Source organism: Micropterus dolomieu, linkage group LG18 (assembly GCF_021292245.1).
Source record: "Micropterus dolomieu isolate WLL.071019.BEF.003 ecotype Adirondacks linkage group LG18, ASM2129224v1, whole genome shotgun sequence".
Classification (NCBI taxonomy): domain Eukaryota; kingdom Metazoa; phylum Chordata; class Actinopteri; order Centrarchiformes; family Centrarchidae; genus Micropterus; species Micropterus dolomieu.
Genome location: NC_060167.1, coordinates 30673593 through 30698584, shown reverse-complemented (window position 1 = coordinate 30698584; position 24992 = coordinate 30673593). Strand labels below are relative to the sequence as shown.

General features: G+C 41.9%; 1 protein-coding gene across 8 annotated transcripts in view; it reads left to right on the top strand.

The window, feature by feature from the left end:
- cdh4 (cadherin 4, type 1, R-cadherin (retinal)) overlaps nt 1-24992 on the top strand; it is a 203171-nt gene that overhangs the window by 165869 nt on the left and 12310 nt on the right. For all 8 annotated transcript variants that reach the window (XM_046076610.1, XM_046076613.1, XM_046076612.1 and 5 more), the window contains 5 exons: nt 260-404; nt 7882-8054; nt 15503-15640; nt 21472-21657; nt 21975-22228. In XM_046076610.1, coding sequence (XP_045932566.1) covers nt 260-404; nt 7882-8054; nt 15503-15640; nt 21472-21657; nt 21975-22228 — 896 coding nt within the window. The remainder of the gene's footprint in view (nt 1-259; nt 405-7881; nt 8055-15502; nt 15641-21471; nt 21658-21974; nt 22229-24992) is intronic.

The window sequence follows — 24992 nt, the reverse complement described above, 5'->3', positions numbered from 1 at the left end:
AACAGGATACTCATGCCCCGTTGGCAGACAGGAAACAGAACATTTGCCAGTTGAATGAAGTTGCCAATTAACAAAGTCAAAGTTGTGCTGTGTGCTGAGTTTGTTCCAGTCCAGACAGTCTGCAGAGTTTCATGTCAACAAAGCCAACGGCCTGTTGTCAGCTGAACTATTTTTTGAATATTCATTCAAGCAAATTCATATTCAGCGTTGAATGCCAATGACCCCTTCTATCTTTGTGTGCATTTATGTATATTCACAGCTGCGAGCCCATGCAGTGGACATGAATGGTAACCAGGTGGAGAATCCAATCGATCTCTACATCTATGTGATCGACATGAACGACAACCGACCTGAGTTTCAGAACCAGGTGTACAACGGCTCTGTGGCTGAAGGGTCTAAACCAGGTAAGAGTTACTTCTGCTCCTTGTAGATGTAGCTGCAAGGTAATGCTGAACTGTGCATCTACACTGCCTCACCAAGCAATGACGAAACTAAACAAAAGCATGCATGTTGTTCACTGTGATGGCTTAGCTCCTTTTAGAGAATTTACTTTTGCATATAACTGTTTCCTGTAATGAAAGAGTTTCATATTTGCATCAGATTTAGGTTTGTCTCAACAACAGAGTTTGCATTGACACTAAAAAAGTGAACAGGAAGTGCTGTTGTTTTTCTTATAGGAGGGAAAGCTGCATATTCAGAGTCACAATGAAAGCCATAAAATACCTATAAATACAAGCATGTAATCATTTCCATTTGTATCTATTTAAATTGTGTAATGTTACAATTTAAATAAATGCACATAAAAATCCCCACTTACACTGCCACTTTTGGGGCTTCTGTGCTGCACTCTGCAGAAGATTACCATCCATCCATCCATCATCTTCAACCGCTTATCCATACAGGGTCATGGGGGGACTGGAGCCAATACTCTGCAGAAGATTAATAATGCAATAATCCATTTGCAGTTGTGCTTGGGACTGATTTCTGAAAAGCTAAATTGTTTCATTGGATTAGTTTAAAATGCTAACAATGACACGAATAAATTTAACACTTTTCATTGCTTAAAAATCCCGTTTACATTACATTTAGCTGACACTTTTATCCAAAGCAACTCTCAATTGCTATTTATGTCAGAGGTTGCACGCCTACCTACCTACACCAAAGGAATGTGTTATTATCCACTGCACCATCACCACACCCTACTGTTTACATGTTTAACTTTTTAAAATATTCGAGTCTCTCTGCGTCCCTCTACTTCGGTGCACTGTAAAAACTTTCAAAGGCATTTGAAATGATTAGCGTCAAATTTAAGTTTATTTGGAAAGCTTAAAGATGCTTGCACGGCTTGCCCCAATTTACATTGTTTTTCAGTGTCAATGTTTCTTCACTGCAAAAAGTGAGCTCTCAAAAACAAGGGAAAAAGCATTAAAATGGGGGAAATATTATTTAAAATAAGCAAAATTATCTGCCAACAGAACAAGAATATTTCACTTGCTACTTAAGGCCAAAAAAACTTGAAACAAGTGAAATTCTCTAACATAAAAGCCGCCTGATAAGAAGAAATATCTTGAAAACAAGTATATTTTGCCTTCAATTAAGATTATTTATCTTACTAAGATTTTAGTTTTTGCAGTGTAGGTTTGACCAATCTGATGCTCTTTTTTTCATTTCCGTCTCCAGAGGGCCCGTCAGAAACACCCTAATGTTTCAATCTTACTTACTTGAGTATCCTTGAATAAACTTGTGTGGCCAGCCAACATTTTGAGGTGTGAATTTGACGTGACTCTTGAAGTTTTCGGCTCGTACAAACAAGGACAAGTTCACGAGACATTTGTATTGCAGTGTCTTGGCTGGATGCATCATTATCAGATTCTGCAGAGCATGGAGAGATGTAGACCTTCCCTCAGAATCAGGCAACAGAGATGAGCAAAGCCAGAGACGAGAGAAGAATGTGCAAGTAGCTCTCTTGACTGGAAGAACTCTTGTTTCTAACAATCAGACCCCAAGGACCCATGTTTGTCTTCACAGCGTTCAGATATTGTTCTGCTGCAAAGTTTAATCTCAGGGGGATTTGTAAACAATATAGGAAAGCATGTTGTGCGTGTACATGCGTGTGTGTGTGTGTGTGCGCGCGTGTGTGTATATGTGTGCACGAGTATGGGATTTACTTTGTGTGCGTGTGTGAACACTGGTTACTCCTCAGTAGAGCGTGGATCTATATACAGCGCCCCTAATTAGCGAGGGCAACCAGACAGTCCAAAAGCTACTTTCTTCGTTTTTCACTCTGATAATCTCGGTTTAGTTTAAAGTGAGAGCATGCAGTGACAAAAGTCTTTGAATTAAATTTTGTTTTGAACAAAATAGAATCTGTGAGACCAATTAACAAGAAATATATTACATTATGTACAATTGCTCTGAAGTTATGTAATTGCTCTGCTCTTCATTAAGTTATCACTGCCATGTAACGTGTTTGTGGAGAACACAACATCAGGTGTTTAGAGTTTGGTGTCAAAAAGCATATTGTGTGCGGAGCGCTTTTTATCTTCCTTTGCTCTGTCATTAGTCTCTGAATTGATGAATTTTAATTAGGAAAATGGGCTGCGGAGCTGTGTTGTCCTTATTGCCTGTTTATTTGGAAGAAAACAGGAACGACTGCAAGTCATCTTCAGTGTTGGTTCAAGGAGACAGTTTATACTTTTCTGGGCAGTTTAAGCTTTTAATATATACGCTGCAAGTTAAATATTTTACTCATTAATAATGGACCCAGTTTAGACCTCGACACTTTAATTGCCGCACAGTTTTGCTGAAGGTTTTTATATACAGCAGCACTGCAGACACAGAACTGGATACAAGACCAAATGTAAAGTATGCACTTATCTATAACACCAAGTCTGACTTTGACTAAACTCTTTTATATGCACCTGTCTTCAGACTAACTCTGCTACATTGGATCCCAAAACCTTAGACAATTTCCAAAATATTAAGATTCAATAAAAGCGCTATCTGAACTAAAATAGAGAGGAATCTGTAGAAAATTTATTTTTTGCTCAGGAGCGCCTCAGACTCTCTTCTCTCTTTCAGTCTTCACTTCTGCCTGTCCGGAAGATCACCTCGGGTGCTGGTCTATTTTTTGATACTTTCTGACCCAGTACAGGACTTCACCTGGCTTCTTAAAAATATAAATTTGTCCCACTAACTAGCCACCAGATCAATAAGGTGCAGCAATCAGCTGAGCTTCACTGATCTCCAGTGTGCATCCAGAATTTGCATTTGGCTTCACAATTCTGTACAATCGAAGGATGACCATTGAAATCCCTGAGTGTTTACTCCAGATGACACACTCTCTTTCCATCCTGGCAACAGAAACCTATCGCAGCTTTGCAGCTGACAGGTGCTGCTTTGGCCAGAGTGTCCGGCGATGCTGCTGGAATATCTCAAATGTCTGTCTCCCATTGTCGACAGTAGGTTTAAACAGTGGTGAAACGTCAACAAATACTGGCCTCAATTGCACAATGAATTATCCAATTTCTAATATTTACTATCGAAATGGTTGTTCAGTAAAAATCTGTGGCCCCTAATTTTCTTCTAAATACCAAGCAAAGAGGGGATATGTGTAAAGATGAAGTAGTATCACATTCTGTATCTATACCCAGATATCAAAGGTACTCTGAAGCATTACAACACATCTTCACATCTAGCGCTGCGTGAAAGCTATCAAAGATGGAAACCTGCAGGGAACCACCCTTATCACGTTTACCAGATGTTACGTAGGGAGAGATCCGATCAAACGTCAGCCAGGATCAGTTTGAAACGGCTTCATTTGTCACTTTCTGCCACCGGGCTCCCGCACAGCACCAAATGAACCTTTGACTAATAGAATTTAATTTGTGCAGGTAATCATACGTAACAAAACAGTACATGACAAAATGAGCTATCTGATCCCATTCAGCTCTTGTTAATGAGGAATAAATGGGATTCGATGTGAAACTAGGAGGATTATCCTGGGAACCTGCTAAATGTCTGGAAATAGGTTCTTTTGGTAGTTCTTCTCATTTAGTATCATAAAAAATCACTTGAAAAAAATCAACTGTGGCCTCAAGAGCTGTTGTACAAGCTCAGGCTAACATACAGTACAGTTTACACACACACAAAATGAAAAAATACCTTAACAACCTCTGACATTTTCTCTCAATTATCAGAATTTCTATTAAATCTTCAGGACAGTGACATGAGACAGCCCTTGTGTTGTGTTAAGTGGCGTCATAAAGATTTGTCAATATGGCACGGCTGGTGTGAGGCTGTAGTGTACTCAGAACATCTGCCCTGTGATGTTCTGTCATTCTCATTCCCCCCCCTTCTCCCTGACTCTGACAGCAAGTTGTTCTCTTTTATGGACCGTCTTTCTCAAAAAGGCCTTCGGAAATGAGAGTGCAAGATCAAAACCAGCAGCTGAGTGCCTTCTCTCACAGTCGATTTGCCCTCCTAAGGGGGTGGACAGGGGGGATGTCTCTCTCTCTCTCTCTTTCTCTCGCCTCTCTTTCTCGCTCGTAAAGAGTTTGCTAAGAGTTGCAGAGAGATTTAAGTGACTTTCTCGCTCTATCTTGCCTTGGGGCGGGGGCGGGGGGGGGTAATTAGGGACAGACGCAGGAGGGGGTAGATGGAGTGATGGAGGCGAGAGATGGAAGAGAACAACCATATTTCAATCCGTATTGGACCTAGACTTAGTGAGCAGGTGTTTCTCACAGAGCCACATTTTTACACTGAGCATCAGTGGTTAGCATCGCCACCTCACCGGCACATCAGTATTGGACCAGTATGTCTGTTATAAAGTAGATGTCTTGCCACCTTTACTAGTTAGCTTCAGTTCCACCAGCATCTGTAATTCTGTGTTTTCTCGTATAGTCCGTTTTGCCATTGGGATGCTGTCAAAACGTCTTCTGACCTGTCCTCAAACTGTCCTTTGTAAATGTTTATATGAACGCTGTCTTTTCATAATATCCTCAGTGTTCCTCATCCTAGAAACATGGAATCTCCTGGATAATTTCACAGCATTGAAGGCTTGGGGTCATGGCCATCGGTTTTCTGTACAGTCAGTTAGGATGGCCGAAGGCTGTAAATACTACGATACATGAGCCTGAAGCCTGAAGGCTTCAACTTGCTTCTGAGGGCTAAATGAAGGGAAAACATTTAGCTGTTTACTCTTGGCACTGGCACAGGCTTTAGCCCATGTTTCTCTGAAAAAGACTCAGCAGGTAGAGAGCCACAGGCATGGATATCATGCAGTAACAGTGATCAAGGTAAAAGGTGCATTTGATCTGGCCTTTGCATCGAGTTATGAATGTTTCTGACCTCATTCACAGCGGCTGTTTTTGAATGGTTTGACTGTGTACTTGTGTCCTCAGAGAGTAGTGGGCTCCATTAGAGGCTCTTGTGTGAACACAGTGTGCCCCCTTTATCACTTCCCCCAAGATTCACCAGGTTTCAACCTTTTCTCGTTCTTCCCTTACCTCTCAACCTCCACTTCTCCTTCCTGCTCTCTATCTACTGTACTGTGGTCAATCTTTCAACCTCTATCTTCCACCACTAATGAGAGTCATTATCCTCTTACACCGTCCATCCCCTTTCACTCCCTGACTTCCCCTTGTACTTTTGCTTTTAGTGGTCTTTATAAATCCTCTCACCTCTATTCTGGTCTCCACTTTCTTTTTCTGCTTTGCAATTTCCTCCTCAGCTTCCTGTCTTTGCATCTCTGTGTGTACTTCCTTGCTACTGCTCACTCTGTCTATCTCTATGCATCTTCCCCATCTTCCCTCTCATTGGGAGGCAGATGTTAACTCTGGCTTATTAATGTTTAGGCAGCAGATAGACCTCACCGGTGATCTCAAATCACATGAGCAAAATGGCTGACAATATGTGCGCCTGCCACCAGTAAAATTTTCAGCTCCAGCGATTTCACCGGAAAAGCAATTAGGATTTGGAATTAGTGTTCAAATTAAGGAGGAATTAAACATGCCCAGAGATGAACCCTTTCAGGCATGGCCACCCCTTTTTGGATCTAAAAGCGCACCATCATGATATCACTGAATCCTCTTTATTGCAATGAAAGGTAGCAGTGATGTGTGATTCAACATCACATCCTCTCCCTCCTTATGTATTGGCGCTGTCCTCGCAGAATAGCAGTAATTGTTTTTCTTCTTCCTGTCTTTAGGACTCTTTTCTTTTCCTTGCTGGACAAAGTGATAAATCTTGTTTTGGAACTTAATGACGTCTGAAATAGAAATCGAGGCTACAATATCCTGTCCATACAGGCTGTCACAGGAACGATGGTGCCGTTTAGGCCCAATTAATGGAATGAAGACACCTGTAACAACCCAGACCCTCAAGGGGCTGCTGTATCTACCACGAGTCCAGCAGCTCACCTGCTTGTAAATGTAGAAATTTACATTTCAGATTTGAAGGTGGTGAAGCAAAGCTTTACTTTCTTACTTCTGCTGCACACTAAATATACAAGATGTGTTTTTTGCTGACAAATTTTAATTGTGATAATTGAACATCGCTGGTTTGGTGCCTGCTCAGCATAGCACCCACCACCCACCATCGTGCCCTCTGAGGTAACCAGAGTGCTAATGCATTAGTTGCTGAGATGCTTTTTGGTGCCCACTAACATGAAAGCGGTGGTATATTTTTTAAAAACATCAGAAATTGTATCCAAATTATGGATTTCTAGTTCATTTTGACAAGAAATGTAGGCTTTATAATGACCACTTTGTCCTTTTCCGATTCCCCATCTCTTTTTCATACTTCAACTCCTATTTCCTTGTCTCCCTCTTTTTAGATTTGTCTACACTTACACAGTCTTTTCATTCAAGCATGTTAGTGCTGCAGCCATCTCTTCTCTCTGCAGTCCCCCTCCTGCGAGTTGACAGTCTTTTTCTCTCTGGAGCAGGAGCTGCCTGTAAATGGCTGCCTGATGGAAAGTGACATTTTCACAGAACCCTGTGAGAGAGGCGAGGTGATCTCTCCTCTTTCCAGCACAAAGTGCTCCTAATTGCCTGGTCGCATTTGTGAGCCCAGCTGACAAACTCGTGCAAATCAATAATTCTGCTCAGGGAAGATGCGGTGACACAGGGCCTCTCACCCTGATACGTGCTGTGAGGATGAACACACGCACATGCATACAGATGCACACATGTACCTGTAACTATACACAGACATACATACACTCTTTACCCACACACACACACACACACACACACTCCCTCACCACCTCTGTGCTGTCTGCCTTAAATGGCAGTGTTTATCCGTGATTCTAAGACAAATAGGGAGAGAGCATTGGAGCATTAAGGGCAGCCACGGTGCCGCTGAAGGCTGAAATAATGGATGGTGGAAATGGCAGAAGACCCAGCACTGCTCATTACTAAATGGACTCTGTAGAGGTGGAAACTTTGCCCCACTAGCTTGCTATATACAGAGGACAAAACAGCACAGCTTAAAATAGGCTTATTTAACAGATTTGTTTGTGTTTTTGTACTCCGCTCTGTAATAGCACTCGCTCTAAAAGTCACTTGCCAAAGAACAGAGAATGTCACAGCAATTTTGCAAAGTCTGAGTGACTTGTTTCTTGTTTATAAATGGGTTTGTTGTCTTTTGAACCACCTTCTTTCTCTTTGATATTTTCTGCAAATTCCTTAACAGTAATGGGCTTACAAGAAACCTTCACTTTGCCGCATGTGTTTTCAAAATAAGTGAATATTTGTATTTTTAATGAATGCTGCCTGCCTGTTTTTCTGTCTTACTTTTTTTGCCCAACTTGACCTCCTCTGGTGCTGTGTGCACTGATTTATGCCACCTACTCCTAGCTTACTAACTTTCTCTCCACAGGCTCGTCTGTGATGCAGGTGACAGCCACCGACTCGGACGACTCCACCACAGCTAACGGCATGGTGCGCTACCGCATCCTCTCACAGACACCCCACAGCCCCATCCCCAACATGTTCACCATCAACAGCGAGACTGGAGACATAGTCACAGTAGCAGCCGGCCTGGACAGAGAGGTCAGTATCATCTATGTATATGCATGTATCCCAGTTACTCCCATAATTTCATCATTCTGTGTCTCATTTGTGTACACCCGGCCTTAAGATAAAACTTTGGCTAATATTCAGTAACTTGATGTCGTATCATCATTCTTTTGGCCCTCAGCAGTTTGGTTGATACATCCAGTGGTTAAAGAAGACCAGAGCCAGCCAGAGCAGATCTCGGCTTCCTCTAGTCCGAATTGCATCCTGTTGCTCAACTTCATGTCCTGGGGTTGAGCTAGTTAACATCTGGTAGTCTGGCAGGAAATGTCAATCAGTGCAATTAAATGTACTGTTGATAGTCTTTTTTTTTCTTCTTATTGGACAGTTGATAGTATAGAGACAGACAGGAAATGATGAGAGACAGAAAGTCATAGCCTATGCAATAAAAGTTTAGACAGAGGACGGCTAGCTGTTTCCAGCCTTTATACTAAGCTAAGCAAACTTTTCTTTACATTCTTTTCTTTTCTTACTTTTCTTTCTCTGACCACCCCACCAGGATGCCCATTCTGACTAACCAGCTACTTCCTTCCCCATATCCCACACACTCGAGAAGGAACAGCCATTCATTCATTCATTATTTTACACAGCCTTTCTGCAGAGACAAAACCAAAATTGTTAAAAGTTAAAATTTCACCGGTCAATAATGTTGGGGGGTTTTTTACCATCAGGTTGGTACAACGAAATATATGACTTTTCTGTATATAATTCTGTAAAATTCCTGCCTCACAAATCCTAATATCATCCCTGAATGCAACTAAAGCTTTAAAAAAAGTCAAGGTCAATTTCAGCAGCACTCACCCTAAATAAATATAGTGTAATGATATTTAATGTTTGTCTCAGTGCACAGAGCAAGACAGATATAATGGCTACACAAATCCAGCACCTCTCTGCTGACAAGGTCACGGGAGCTTTCTCTTCATTGTCTTCTTTTGTCTCATCCACTACTGGTGTGCATCTGTTGCTTGCTGTGGTTATTTGCCAACCCACACATCAACACCACCACAACACACATTGTCCCTGCTCCATCTTCTTTCTTATTCTACTAATGAGGGAGGTCACGCAGGCCCGACTTTTGTTTATCTCAAGCTGCATCAGGTGGCTATGGGCAGTAGTGTTCAATTGGGGATTGTTCATCCTGCAGCCTTTCTCTCTTTCTCTCTCTCTCTCACTCACACTCTCACACACACACACACACACACACACACACACACACACACACACAAACCTTCCCTTATCTCTCTGTGGTGCAAGATGGAAGAAAATACAATTGGCAAAATCAGAGTAACGTTCGAATTAATATGCCGCCATTATGAGGATAAGCTCAACCTCATAACTTAGTTGGGTGATTTTACTGTGGGCATAAAAGCACCGCTGAGTGTGTCTCATAATGTTTATATTCTGAGAAGTCCCGCTGGTCCCTTTCGGCACTAAACTGGCCAGGCAACACTTAAAACAGGATTTTACCAACAGTAAGGCGAGCGTATTTGGAGAATAATTACCGTTAAAATCTCAAGAACAAAAAGGGTTTGAAAGCAGACGAATACAATACATCAATGCTTGTTCCTTATCCAAATTTTATTTGGCGCTGGCATGCCATGATAGTGTGATACATTTGTGGGACAGTATAAATGAGTCTAGTGAATGCGAGCCAGCTCTGTGTCCCTGTTTCCAGCTTGGCCCAGGCAGCAGCAGTAGCAGCTGATGTGAGTGAGGGAAAGCTCATTAATCTGGACACATCAAGCCAGGCTCAGTCCCACCTGCCTCTGATCCTCCCACTAAAACTGGGACACACCTGGGAGTTCACCCACCTGCTGTCAAGGTCATCAACACAAACATACAAACTATCCCAGGCACATGGGTACGTCCTCACACATTGTGAGGAGAAGCTGCAAATATGGTGAATAAGATCCAGTGTGTCAAACTGGATCACTGCAACCAGAGTGATGTACACACGCTTATAGACAAAAACATGAATAATGATACTTCCTGCATAGATGCTGAATACTCATAAGAATATATCAATACTCATATAATCACCATTTCAGCACATACTTCATATTCTCTGTCTTCACTCCCATCACTTTCTCTCACACCTGAGCTAATCCTCATCCACCATGCTGGTGTCTAATTAGAATATTCATGTGCTAATTAAGGGGTGAAGCAGGTTCTCTCGTGTTGAGGAGACCAGGGGGTACATAGAGGTTAGCCTGGTATCACTTACCTCTGACACAGCTGAATACCAATTATTTTCCCTCACTCACCGCCCATAACCCCTCTCCTGCCCTGACCTCACATGGTTCCACATGCCCCTGCCCACACGCTGACATGCTGGACTATGCTATGCATGTGTGTTTCACTAAATTTTGAGTATTACAAGGCTATTTGTATGTGGTTGTGGCTTCATGTTTTGTATTTCTGTTGAACTGCATTTAAGGGGTTGGGGAACAGAATTAAGATTAGAATAGGAGTAGGGGAAGGTTTAGGTTAGGGTTTAAACAGTTATGTACTGTATAATTGTTTCTATAAATGCTGTACTAAAAATAGATTAGTCTGTCAGTCTACTATGGAAGAAATCCATTTCTAATGAAGTACAACGCTGGTGCAGCAGGTAGCAGAGTGGGGGGATGTCAGGGTGCCACAGCTGGTGTGGATGTTCTCCCTTTGTGTCCTCTTTCCAGGGCTCTGGTTCCACTGGCAGGCAGAGCTGTTGTCTTTCATTACCCCAGGCTGTCTCAATCTCCCATGAGCCCTGGATTGGAATGGTCTGGTGTGGCATGGCGTGGTGTGGCCCCGCGCCAGGCGGTCCACCAGGCTGTTGCCAGCTCTTTGTTGGACTGTCTTGCCGTCTATTAAGACATCTCCTGGACTGCCTGAAGGACATGAGTGCCCGCAGTCTGGCTCCATTAGGATCTGCAGGGATACAGGCTGAGAGCAGACATCCTAAATGGGTCTGGGGCTTTATTGTCTCAGAGACGCTGAGTTATGTTAACTCGCCACCTAGCAACAAAGCTCCAGGAGCCAGACAGCCAAGCCATCAGGGGATTGTGAGTGGGTTGCTGAATGAGGAATATTGGTGCATGTAGGTGGATGTTGATTGCTTGAAGCCAACATTCAATCAAGTAAATATATACTCAATATCCACCTTATTATGTTCACCTAGCTGTTACTGAATTGGACTTGGTTTTGTATTCAGAAAAGTCTGAATTGTTGCAGTTGTGCCCCTCTGGTTTCAAACCATGTCTTTCCACTCTCTCTTGTAGATGCAGATAATGCTTTTCTATTTTGGTCATTCACTAATTTAATGATCCATATTTGACAATGACCTTTCAACAGCTCTTGGATGAATTTGCAGATATTTGCAAGTCCATTCTTATGTCGATTCTATCTGTTTCAGTTTTACACATGGACAATCCCTTGATGACTTTTTGACACCAGCCTGTTCTTGAAAAGTGCTTGATCGCATTTGTTTACTGTGGAATTCACCTAGCAAATGTTAGACCCAATAAGGGTCCAGTGGGACAATGATTAGGAGGAAATACCAAATGACCTATGGTCAAATATTCTGCATGGTGTCTGCAGAAGACATGCTCTAATACAATGCAAAATCATGCAGTGTATTGTAATCTATAACAATGTTTCCCCTGCATGTGATTAATATTGTCTACTGGACAGAGATTTTCAGCACTCTATCAGCATATCATAGAGTCTGACTGATGTTTCCCTTTATTTTTTATGTAATTTCATTTTAATTTTGTAATTGTTTAATGCCTGGAATCGAATAAATGTTAGAAAAGTTCCACAGGTATCTTGGTCTATTGTACCCAGAGTTTGGGGACCATATGCATTGTTTTGCTGTTTGATGAGAGACCTGACTGCTGTAGAACAAGACATATTTGCATGCTATTTGGCATTACTATTGTTATCTGTTCGTGACATGCTGGAGCCAGCAAGTCTGACAACAACATGTTCATCATGGTCATATTTGCTTAATCATGTCCTCTCCATTGTATTGCAAAGCTCAGTTGGACGATTAACTAAAGTTCATGCCCAGTCGTGTTGCACGCTTTATTCTAAAAGCTTTATTCATATGTGACTCACAGCTTTTATTTATCCAGTATGTGACTCTGAGCTGTTTGCGTAAATGTGGAGGCGTATCTAATCAAGAGGATTCTGAGTTTATATCTCAGATTTACCTACGTATCTGAGTGACTCTCTCTACAATGGGATTCAGAGAACAGTGTGCTGCTTGCAACAAGTCACCGCTGGCTTGTGTTCTCTTCAAACCAGTGTTGAGCTGTTTGTGTCCTCCACCCAACCTGAGAGACATCCCTGTGAGGGATGAAGAGAGGAATGGATAATAAAGATGGAGATAAAACAGACTTATGTGCATATTTTTGGTACTAACTGGGAAAAGATGTGAAAATTGAAAATAACTGTGTAGAAGTTTACTGTATTTCAATTTCAGAACCCCCCAACTGCAGGCACTTCACTTGTAGCTATAGATTTCTCAGTTTTTCATTGGCGACGTGGATGTGTAACTGAACTGATATAAATTTAACTGATTTTAAGTAATGGAAAATTTAATGGAAAAGCATCAAATCAAATACATTACGTACATTTAATTGAAGCGATCACAGCTGAACTGAACCTAAAGTGGGGATCACTGACTCTGAGGGTCACTGAGGTAGAGCGAGTGTAGTCAAAGAAAGGAAGGAAGCTGGTCTCTATAGTTTTAGCCACGAGTACTGGGCCATTTGAGACAGATTGTAAGTGACAAGCTAATGACTTTGGCCAGTAGGAGCCTGGCAGGCTGGAACTCAATCCACAAACGTAAAAGTAACAGCAAGTCTGTCATTCTTCTGGTCTCTTTTTCTTTACCTACCTTGAGTGGTCCTTAATAGCACATCAAGTGAAAATGCACACTTAGCTCAGGTATGATTAATTCACCACTGTACATGTTTTGCCAGAAAACCACTTATCTGCTTTTTCTTGCTCGACATCGCCTTACATGTTTGGGCCATTACTTCCCCTACTTTGCTCATGCTAACAAAGTCTCACTGGAGCACAAGTCCATTTCCTTACAAATCATGAGCAGCCAGCTTGGTCCACCTGTCCCGTCTGCTTTTTGGCTTGACTTGTCGAGGAGCTAACATTGATAGCCATTTTCCTATTTCTGTCTTCAGTCTGCTAGATAGTAAACTACCTAATTTGGTCTCCATGTGAAAAAGGTAGGTTGGGTTTTATTGTTGGTGGAGCTCTGCGTACAGGTGTTTCTCTGGTCTCTGATGGCTTTCAGCTATTGCAGATTAAGTCTGTGAGGCTCAAGGCGTGTAGGGGAGTCTGGGCTACTGCCAGCACTGGACTCTAATCTAACAGAGAGATTTTCTGTTCAGCACTTCTACAGGACTCATAGAGAGCCCTTTACTGACTTGTTAGGGTAGCCGCTTTTGGACAGCAGAGTGTGCTTGGCTCTGTGTGTGTGTGTGTGTGTGTGTGTGTGTGTGTGTGTGTGTGTTTAGTGCGCATATGCATGCACGTGTACACCCGGTGTAAGAGTATGAGTGTCCCACCTGTTCCCACTCACTGGAGCATTAGCAGATATGTATGTGTGCACTAGAAAGACCATAAACTCACAACTACCCTCAGATGAGTGATATAACCCTGCAGGATAGGATGCATCAACCACACCTCCTACTGTGTGACAGCTCCACCTGCTGGCTCAGCTCCTGTCATTTCTTTTCACCTGACCATAGAAAAAGGTGTCCATCAAAGCTCGGGCCTATTAGTTTCCTACAGCCATCTGGTGCTATTTCTAGATTGATGTGACAGGATCTAAATGAGTCTGCAGAAAGAGACATTCATTGGAGGCTCTATTTACCGAAGCGCTGTATGAGAGGAGATGGTATTGATATTTCATTATGAGTCTAATAAAGGGCAACCAGTATTGGATTTTCATTAATAGGGTTGGTTTGGTGCAGATTAACATGTCTGTGCACTTCATAATGACTTGGAGAGAAGCTAAATGACACCAGTTGGGTGCTTTAACTGGGCCTCAACGGTTTGACTGATCAAACAATCAACTGCATCCTTCACGAAGAGTGGGAGGGAGAAAGGAGATATAGAGATACACAGAGGCTGGCAGAAAGACAGACAGAGAGATAGACAGATAGGAAACCGACAGGCAGAGAACACTGAAGAACCAAGATGTGATGAGAAAGATAGCAAGAGATCAAAAGAAGCACAGAATGTGAGTTAACAAAGAGAACATAATAAACCGGAGGAGAAAAAAAAGAAAAAAAGCCACAACTCAAAGAAGAAATAAAAAAGCAAAGAAGCAGCCACCTAAGCGGGAAGCAAAACCTCCCCCATCTACACCTACAAGACCTCTGCCTGGGTTTGTTCTTCTTCCTCCAGGCAGTCCCTGACATCAATGCCACTGGCAGTCAAGTCGTTAGAAAGCGTGACCCCGGGATGAATACAGCAAAAACTAATCTAGCAAAAAATGAACATTAGACTATCGATAGGATGCGTTGTGGATGCTGAACAAAGCCGTAGGCCCTGTGCATCAAACCCTGGTCTGTCCTTGACATTCATTCTCTCTCACCCTCTCACTTTGCTCTGGCACAATAGAGGTTTGAGCCAAATGGATTAATAGGAAGAGAAAGAGACCACAAAGCAGATAGGCTTATACTGTTAGGATGAAACACATGCGCACACACACTGTCAGCGTTCCAATGGTGAGCCTAGGGACAGACTGAACTTTCAGCACCATGGACAGTGTCACTGTGCCCAAATGTGGATGCACCGACTCTCTGCCTCTTTGTTTTTTGGTTGTGTCTAAACAAAGCCTAATGTTTGATGGTGTTTCTTGTCATGGCACTGTAATATTGCAGCGTGTGCTGCAGTACACTCTCGGGTGACTCACTCTCGCTGTAACTGGACTAAGTAAGTCCACCTCCCAGTATTATCTGCAGCACTGTGGCGCATCTTAAAGTGATGGAGTCGCCATTAAAATGAGTGATGATCCAGGTCTGTTCCCACAGCAGAAAGCCAAGACTTTTAGGCATTAATGGATGGGCCTTTTACTAGCACATTGCTCCCCCCTTGCAACTTTGTGTGTGTGTGTGTGTGTGTGTCTGTGCTGTTAACTATCTGTTATTGAGCAAATAAGGTGTTTTAACAGACTGCAGTTGTTCCAGTGAATGGGTAACCGTGAAAGAGAGGAAGATGTGTATGCTTTGCTGGTAGTTTGGGGGGTTTTCATTAATTCATTCACTTATTTATTCATTCACATGACTCAATATGCCATTGTCACATGGCAAAAATATTAATTTCTCGATTGAGTCCTGTGTCCGGTTTGTTGCAGCATTTGATATACCATTGCCTGAGTATATTTTCTCTTTTTCTGCTTCTTTTTACAGAAAGTGTCCCAGTATACTATCATTGTCCAGGCCACCGACATGGAGGGAAACTTGAACTTTGGCTTGTCTAACACAGCCACAGCCCTTATCAGCATAACTGACATCAATGACAATCCTCCAGAACTGACAGTTAGAACGGTGAGTCCTAAACTTTACCATAGAATGTATTGATCTGTGTATGGGACTGTATTAAAATTACTAAAATGAGGGAGGGTGGGGTTCAGAAAAGGGGAGGGTTATGTACCTTTTTCCTGTTACGGAAGGAAGGGGGCTTCATTTTTTCCTTCCTGGTTTACTCATTTTGTTTGGTCATAACTACTTATTTAACAAGTCTTTATTGAAAATTAGATGTGTATTTCCACTATTTTGTTGTTTGCTGTTAATATATTATTTTAAGACCTTTGAGGGATGATGATGTAGTTTTCTAAGTCAAGGTGCTAGAATGAAAAATAGGATTCAGCCACCAATTTCCACCCCAATAATTTTTATCGCTATATAAAGAATGTATGTGTATATGTGTAAACAGGCAGTTTCAACTACGGGCTTGATCTTGCATCTGTGATGTTAACAGTTACTTATTTAGTCGCTGTGCAACCCCACTGTCCCATAGAACCATTATTACCAAGTATGTGTACGCACAAGGAACTTGCCTCCGTTTTTTTCACTGCTCTAGATGTACCTACACAGAAATAGACATAACAGCTAAGAACAAGGACAACAAAGCTGACCAAATAAAGATAAAAGAACAGACAGGACTATTATGTAGACAAGTACGCCACAAAATAGGTGTATATAAATAAAAAGCACAGATGACCAACTACAAAAATAAAATTACTATAATAAAATGTACAAGTGTTCAAGTGTTGTTGTAAGTTTTAAGCAATGTAAGTAGTGCAAAGCGATAAATATTGAAAGAATATACATGGAGTGGATGGATGATTATGTATTATGCTGGATATTGCAGATGAGGGTACATTTTTCTTAGGTAGAAAAGGTGTAATGGAAATTTCCCTTTAGTAAGTCTTCTGAAATAAAGAGTTCAATCCAGAAATCTTTTAAGGTTTTTATTCGTTGCAAAGGGTCAGACAGACATACAGAGTGCAAACAGTCTGCAGAATGTCAGGCCAAGAGCCAGTGAAGAAACAGGTGAGTTAGTACTGTAAGGGTCTTACGCAGCTGTCATAGGGAGGAAGGTAGTAGGGACCAACTGCCCTGAGATGAAGGCCTATCAAGGACAGTCCAATGAGGAAACCCTCTAATGAGCTACTTTCCCATGGGAACTTTCACCTAGCTGCAACATAATAAAATTATCAAACACTATACAGTGAAACATAGGCCTACAATAATGCAGCATAAAATGTAAAACAGTAAACACAGTAAAATATAAAATTTCCATCACAACAGGTTATGCAGTCCTTGAAGTGAAATACTGCTCTCAGATATTATTAGAAAATGCATTATCTGGTCCCTGTCAAAGACAACAATCATGCAATAGTAGCTCAACTGAAATATGTTTTCAGAGAACATTGAGATGAGGGGAATGCAGTGTACAAAGATGTAAGATAAGGACAGATAAATAAAGAATATAAAATAACACTGTGAAAGAACAACATATGGAGAGACAGAAAAAGGTACTGTGACTGAAAGTGAGATCGAGATCTGCTTTGGTGTTGGGAGGCTTTCTCCTCCCTCCCTTCCTATCTTGTGTTTTCCCTGCCAGCTGGGCCTCTGGTGGCCAACGTTTGTCTGCAGGCATCTGGCCCTGGGCCCTGATACCTCCACATTGGTCTGACAGGAAGCCACGCTACAGCTGGCCCACTTAACTATGGCACTATGTGTGGTTAGGTATGGGGCTGTTTGTTTGTGAGAGTGAGGGTTGCAATATGAAAGGCTATTGATGAGGAAACAGCAACTGAAAGCAGACGCTCTTTCATGCTGGGTGTGAATGCTGTGTATTTTATGCATGCATGCCTTAAAGTTTCTGAATCTTTCCCGATATATAGCTTGTATCTATTCTCAGTCTGGTCTTAGAACAGAATCAAATGCTGACCGCAAACCTGACAGACCTACAGGATTGTAGCTGCTCTTTATGTGAGCGCTTGGATTTCTGAGATTCCAGAGAGAGACAGATGTTGTCTGCAACCGAGCTCAGAGGCAGAGCGCGCAGTGTGTCAGCGTCACACACTGTGATCCCTGTCTCCTCGGCGGGGCCGTCGGCAGCGTGCATGCCAGTACAGTTCCAGCCGCATGCTCAGATAAGAGCTCCCCAGCTGTCAGGGGTAGAGCTCACCGAACAAGGCTGCCGCTCCGCTCAGAACCGCTCTGTCCCCGTCTGTGGTGCTGGCTCCATCACCGCTCTTCACTGGGGAGGAGCTGTGGAGCACAGTCCTCCCGCTGGCCAGAAAATGGTAATGCTGTGCTTCAATAGACACACAAAAGCACATGTGCATTGTCCTTGACATGCATTTACATGTTCACACATACTGTGATAAATGTTATAAATGTTGTCACTACTTTTCTCTGCAACACTCCTTACTAAATGAATGTAGATTTGCCTGAGCTTGTCCGTTAAAGAGCAGTTGACCATATTTTGGTGTGTGACTCAAAGGTGGTAATGAGGAAAAATGAATGAAAATGTGGCTTTGTTGTACGCCCGGCACTTAGACGCAGACAGCCACACACTCTCACATGAAACATCCACCGCAATAGAATTGTTCTCCACCAGATGCCATTTCCACTGCTTTGTCAATCTCTACTTTTGTTTTGCTTCCCACACAAGCAACTAGACTTGGAGTAGTTCAGTAATTATTTGTGCATGACAGACGTGAGAAGAATTCATTGCTCTCTAGGGGAGGCATAGAGAAAACATAGGCACCCTAATTAAGTGAAATTGCTTGCGGGGGCGTAAACCAACTGATATATAGCATCTAATTTGAAAATAAAAAAAGCCAAATGTTTTCTTTATATCACCACATGGGCCTGAACGCGCTGTGTTAGTGCTATGTATGTCATTATGTGATAACACAATGACAGTGATACTTGCCACAATCATTCTAATCAAGTGTATCACACCCGTGCTGAAGTGTACCCAGTGGTGAGGAGCGGGAGAGATGTTGGGAGACTTGTGGGCTTGAAAGCTTGAACTCGTACAGGCTTACAGATCTGAATGAGTGGTGCGTGCTATTTGTGATTCACCTGTAGAGCTGCAGCTTCTAAATACCTGAAAGAACTGGTGTGCCAGAAATTATCGCTATTCACCACTTTCCTTTGCTTTCCACTCCTTGACATTGATTTGTGTTCCAAAAGACTGCTAGAAAAAACAGCCTGATGTGTCAGGATATCATGAAAAATGAGAGTGAGGGTAGACACCTGTTGCCAGTGGCTATATCTTTATTACACCATAGTGAAAACATAGGAGCCGTCTTTAGTGGACTTATGTCAGTCTGATATTTGTAGGAGTCTGTTGTGGCACATTTATTCCTACCTAATGCTGTCATTACCATTTAGCGCTCTGTTCAACACCCCATGAAGAAAAGGAAGAGCTTATTTAGTCTTGTTGAGCTGCAGCTCTGCTGTCTACAATGGAACATTCATTTTCATTTCCAGAGTCAGTTTTCATCCAGAAGATAGTAGATTTCTCCTGCAGGGCAGTGTACCTTGATGCAGATTTATTTCCTAAAATGATTTGGTGCCTGTACAGCACTGAAGCCCCACTAATTTCTCCTGGCTGGACTGCAGCTCAAACGTTTAAGGCTAGTCGTTTCAATAGACATTTAAAACATGAAAAGCTGGGGTTTGTTTGGTGCTCATCTTCATACATTGATATGTTGGAGGTTTATAAAATAATTCATAAAAGACCTTGACATAAAGTGTGACATTAACAGATGTGTATGCTTTGAATGGTGATGTTTCTAAAAGTAATTTTCTACCAAGGGTCAACAACAACTCAAGTCTACTCAAGAGCTTTTAAGGAGAATATGTAACTTTTGAAAGAAGAAATAAATAATAAAAAGAAATAATTAAAAGGCCACAACAACCACAGAAACATTCATGATGTCATTATTGTCGCAATTAATAATCTCCTGCTGAGTGATTAACTTTATAAACAGTGCTTGTATAGGCCTGGTTTAGGACTGCATATTAGCTTGAACTAGCAACAGACTGAAATACTAAACCGAAGTCAGTCAGAAGCAGTGGTGCACGTCACTGTACATTTTGAAGTGCATTTAAACAGTGATGAAATTATTTGAATCAGTACAGTGATGTAGGATTTCCCCCTCTATATGTTTTAGCATTCACCAAGTATAATTTGTGGCCACAGCGGCCGCTGTTGCTCAGTCTCTCTTTAGAGCCAAAATAGTCAGACCTTGGTGACAAAAATGTTTTGTTAAAGAATTCATATTAGCTGTCCATTTTCAACATAAAAACTTTGTTCAAGGGGGTTTTTGTGTTGATCCTGTACATCCTCTTTGCAGGACTTTAGGACGTTTAAATAGGCAAAGCACATAGAATTTGGATATAAAGCCAGAATCTGTAACACTGACAAAATATTTTGTGACTTAACAACTCAAATTATAGTTTAATGATTCTTTTTATTTTTCTCATTTAAATTTTACATTCACTGGCAAAGTAGACTGAGGTCCCGCTGGACAATTACCTACAAATGAATCTTATTTGCCTTGCTCCTTTTTTCCCTCCTTCTTTGTAATTACAAAATCCTTCAGAAACTTGAAGTCTGTCTCTCTAGTGGCTTATCAATGGGTCCACATTGCATTTTAGAGAGATTGGCCATTTTGGAAGCACCACATACACACAGTCAGCACTATTGTGCATGCCTCTGAGAGAGCATATTTCATTTGGCCGTCTGACAGCGTGGCCCAACAAGCTTGGAAGGTTTGTGGTGGTGTTTGTGCTAAAGCTCGGGGTGAAAATGAAATGGAGTCCGCACACCAGAGACTGAGAGTGCATATTTAATTTGTTCTGTGCTTATCAGCCTGGTTGTACTGCAGGGGATAGGAGAAGAGGAGGCAAGGAGGGAGGGAGGGAAAGAAGAGGAGGAGAGGAATCGGTTAGTTTGGACGCTACTTCAATCCCACGATGATGAAGCCATTAAAGTGAACAGCAGCTGGCAGACACACACCATAAACAAGTTAACGCTTCACAAGAGGAAACAGGGATTATCGTGTGACAATGAGAGCTTTTAGTGTGGATGTGTGCGTGTGTGTGTGTGTGTGTGTGTGTGTGTCTACCTTTAAGTGTCCACCCCTCTGTAGCCAGATAAATCCCTATAGAGGAGGACATGTATCCCATTGCGTTGTAAATTCTTCTTCGGGCTCTGCAGCTGTCACCAAGTTTCCTCCAGAGTAAGTTCAGAGGGGAGTTGTTTCAGATTGCAATATAATGAAGATCATTAACCAAAGATTATTCCTACCGCTGCCTTAATTACAGCACTTATCTAATTGCTTATTAAGACCTAGATTTGGTGAATGCACAGAATCTAAATTAAATGGGTAAACACTTAATTGAACAAATCCATTAGTTCAAATAAAGAGTTTCAAATGAGTAGACATGGCATGGAAGAAGGTACAGCATTAACATAATGGAAGATATGATTCTCCATTATCCACATTTAACCAAATATGTCTCCGTCTGTATTTTTTCTTCCTCTCCTATCTTTCAAATTTCACCTCCATTTATTTTACTACCACTTTCATGTTTAAGTGTAATGAGCATTATTGGCATGACCCTCAACGCAGTTTGTTTTCATAATAACAATTATGTAAAATGCTAAAAGATCGATGATGGCACAAGTAAATGTTTTAAATCTCAATAAATCAACTTATTAACATTCATTAGCTGACTGCTGGAACAGCATCAGCATAATGTTATCTCTGTCCACCCCCCATCCCCTCGCTTTCATCTCCCCTCCCTCCTCTCTCCTTCACTTTCTCGCTCCCTTCTCTCTGCAGTTTTCAGGGGAGGTGCCAGAGAACAAGGTGAATGTGGTGGTGACCAACCTGACAGTGGTGGACAGGGATCAGCCCCACAGTCCCAACTGGAACGCCGTCTACCGCATCATCAGCGGAGACCCCTCTGGACACTTCACCATCCGCACCAACCCCATCACCAATGAGGGCATGCTGACAGTGGTCAAGGTAAATATTAAGCTGTTCATTCGGCTTCTCTACACACATCCTGGAGTCTGATATTTACCTCTTTCAAAATTAAATTGTACAGTTGTTCTCCATTATTATTCAACCCTGTATCTTGTTTGTTACCACCTGCTCTGAAGTGCCAGATGTTGATGACTGAGTACTTTGGTCTCACATTGTTTTCACAGAATTATATGTCATCTCTCAAATTGGAACACAGTTAGAACCAATCATGCAATCAGCTACACTCATTTTTCTCCCATCTCTCATCGTTCTGGATGTCTCTCCCCTCTCTCCCACCTCATCGGGTTCTTCTGTAGCCCGTGGATTTTGAGATGAATCGTGCCTTCATGCTGACCGTGGTGGTGTCCAACCAGGCCCACCTGGCCAGCGGCATCCAGTCCTCGCTTCAGTCCACAGCAGGTGTAACCATTTCAGTTCAGGATGTGAACGAACCTCCCATCTTCCCTGTCAACCCCAAGACGATCCGCTTTGAGGAGGGTGTGCCAGCAGGGACCACTCTTACCGTGTTCGCCGCTCAGGACCCCGACCACTTCATCCACCAGATTGTCAGGTACTTTAAAGGACACCAAAATATAGAGGGTCAACAGTAAACTGACACAACAGAAGTACACTTTGGTTGTCCTTGTCAGCATATTTTGACAGGACCACCTGAAAATCTTTTATTATTTTTGCAACTGGGGGAGCAAACAAGAGCTGTGATATGGTGAATATGGTGTTAGCAACAGATGCTTATTTACACATCCAGCAGACACACAGCAACATTAGCATTCATTGCTGCTGTTTGGTAGCTTGCAGTGAGTTTATCGGGGGTTTTGGTCTAAAAACAGCCCCCTGCTTAATCTGGAAACCAGGATAATGAGAGTAGTGAGACTGAACCAACAATTAAGTTGCAATTGGTTAAACCAAAACAATGAGCTAAAAGAGCGGAGGGGAACAGCAGTTGGACGATTATTCTGTGTGGGTTTGTCATTTGGAGCAACCCCTTTCAGTTACAGTACATGTTATCATTTGATCCATGTTTAATATTCCATGCTTATATTTAGTTGTCTTACACAGTGTCAACACATTTGAACACATTTTTTCTTATTTAGTTTCCAGTTTACTTTATATATTAGAATTTCCTTCTATTATAAATGCATACAATATTCAAGAAAATTAATTACACAGACATACATCATAAAGACTATTTTACAAACACGATAATTTAATAAGAAAATGAGAGAAGTGTCAGTTGTTAGAAGATGCATGTAGCATTAAGAAAATGAAGGATGAATTGTACTGCTGTGTCTTTTTACTTCAAATTGTTTATTTTTTTCTGTATTTATTTTATTCATTTTTTTATTTATTTATTTTGACAAAGTTTTAGTTGCTGTTGGTAACGCCCAGCCATCTCTGCAATCACTGCTCATCCTACCCACTACATTCTTAATCTGTTTATTTCTAACCAACATCTGCTGGGTAATTTCTTTAGATGAAAATGCAGGTTTATAGATATATTTTTGATTCAGGTTTCATATTACAGTAGCCAGAGGAAGGACTGAAGCTCCTCTGAAGACCAAAGACTACTCGACAGTCGGATATTGTGCAAAATATACAATATTACAATATTTTGTCAACCCCATGTTTGTGTCTCTCACTATACACGTCAGTGTCACCAGTGCTTACTCGAAGTTTGTGGCTCTTCTGTGACATTCTCAACCGACCGACCTCCCACAGCCCGAGCTCCAGTTACCTCCCTGTTGCCAGGAGACTGGTGTGAAGAGGTCATCCTGTAATGAGTTGGAAACTGTGTGTCTGCCCTCCTTAGATCCTTATCTTCCTCTTCTCTTTCTCCTCATTGATCCCTCCCTCCATCCTTCCAAACTGGGACGGCACACAGCAGGCATTGTACCATCCAGGCATCGACCCTGTGTGATAGAAACTCCCACATGCCCACTAAGGTCCAGCGGCACCGTTCCACTCCATAGCCAGCTCCAATGAGAGAGATTGATTTTTCTTAATGTTAGTGTGACGGCCTCTTCCACTGACGAACCCGGTGGAAATGTTACTGAATTGATAGCGAGGGAGGTAGTGGGTGATGGACTCATATATATATATATACTGTACAGAAGGGTGAGCAATATCCACATCTCAGGTTTCTTCTCCTAAAATGATGTGTCATGCAAACTAAGTGGGCTGAGCTCTTCTGCCCTTTGAGAGAAGTAACTCATTTTTTTACTCTCTTTTCGCTCATCCCTCCCTCCCTCTTGCTCCTGCTGACCCTGTCACTTTCTTCTCTGTCAATCTGTGGGTCTGTTATTGATGGGACCTCAGAGCTGCTGTCTTCTCCAAAGCAGCTTGCCAGCAGACGCTCAGCACATGCTCAGACAGCCACATCTCTGCTGCCGCTCCTGTTGTTGTATTCCCATTAGGTGACTTCGCTTGAACCATCGCTAAAGGACGCACAAAAGACACAGAAATGCACAACTGTGGACTCACAAACGCACGCGAGCCTGCACACGAGCATCCGCAGAGGATGAGTGAAAGGCCTGTGCATGAGCAATGGATGGGAGAGGAGCCAGCTTGTGTTTTTTTATGTTTTCAATTTTTTCTCTCTTTGGTGGAAAGGAAAGTAAAGATGATATGAGGTCAGGCCTTTTTGCCAGCTGACTTTACTGTTAGATGTAATCTAAGCGGAAGCAAGAGCTAATTTATGTGTGCGTGTGTGATTCTGTTCATGTCAGTATTAGAATATTAGCCCTGCAGAGTGAGGACATTTTTGTGGTTTAAGGTCACGTTGGTTGGTCATCACTTCTAACCGTCTTAGTCCAGGGCTTTGGTTTTATGATTAAAGGTGTACTCCAGCAATTTGATAATGCATGTCTATGAATCAAAAAAAAGAACGGTTAAAATCGACGCAACATAGGCAGAGATATCCTCACATTTCCACAATGTCCGCGCAGCCTGAATAGCAGAAGTAGCATGTTAGCAGAGCAGAGTACAAGCATATCTGTCCCTTCAGAAGTCTCAAGTACAATATGAGGCAAATTCCAAAAAAGCTATATTCTGCAGTGCCCACAATGCAATGTTCTTCATTACAGTATTATTACACCAAATAAGGAACTATTTCATCTTTTATGTTATGTCGGCTGTGCATGAACAAATATATATTCATTTAGACATTTACAGTGTTATAAACAACTGTACTGTACATAATGACGTTGCCTGTGTTTATGGTCAATTATACTATAGAAAGGGCAAACTCCCTGTTAGACCTCTTGTGAAAAAACTCTAAATAGAGAAATCCAAATAGACTTATTTGGAATTTGGAAGAG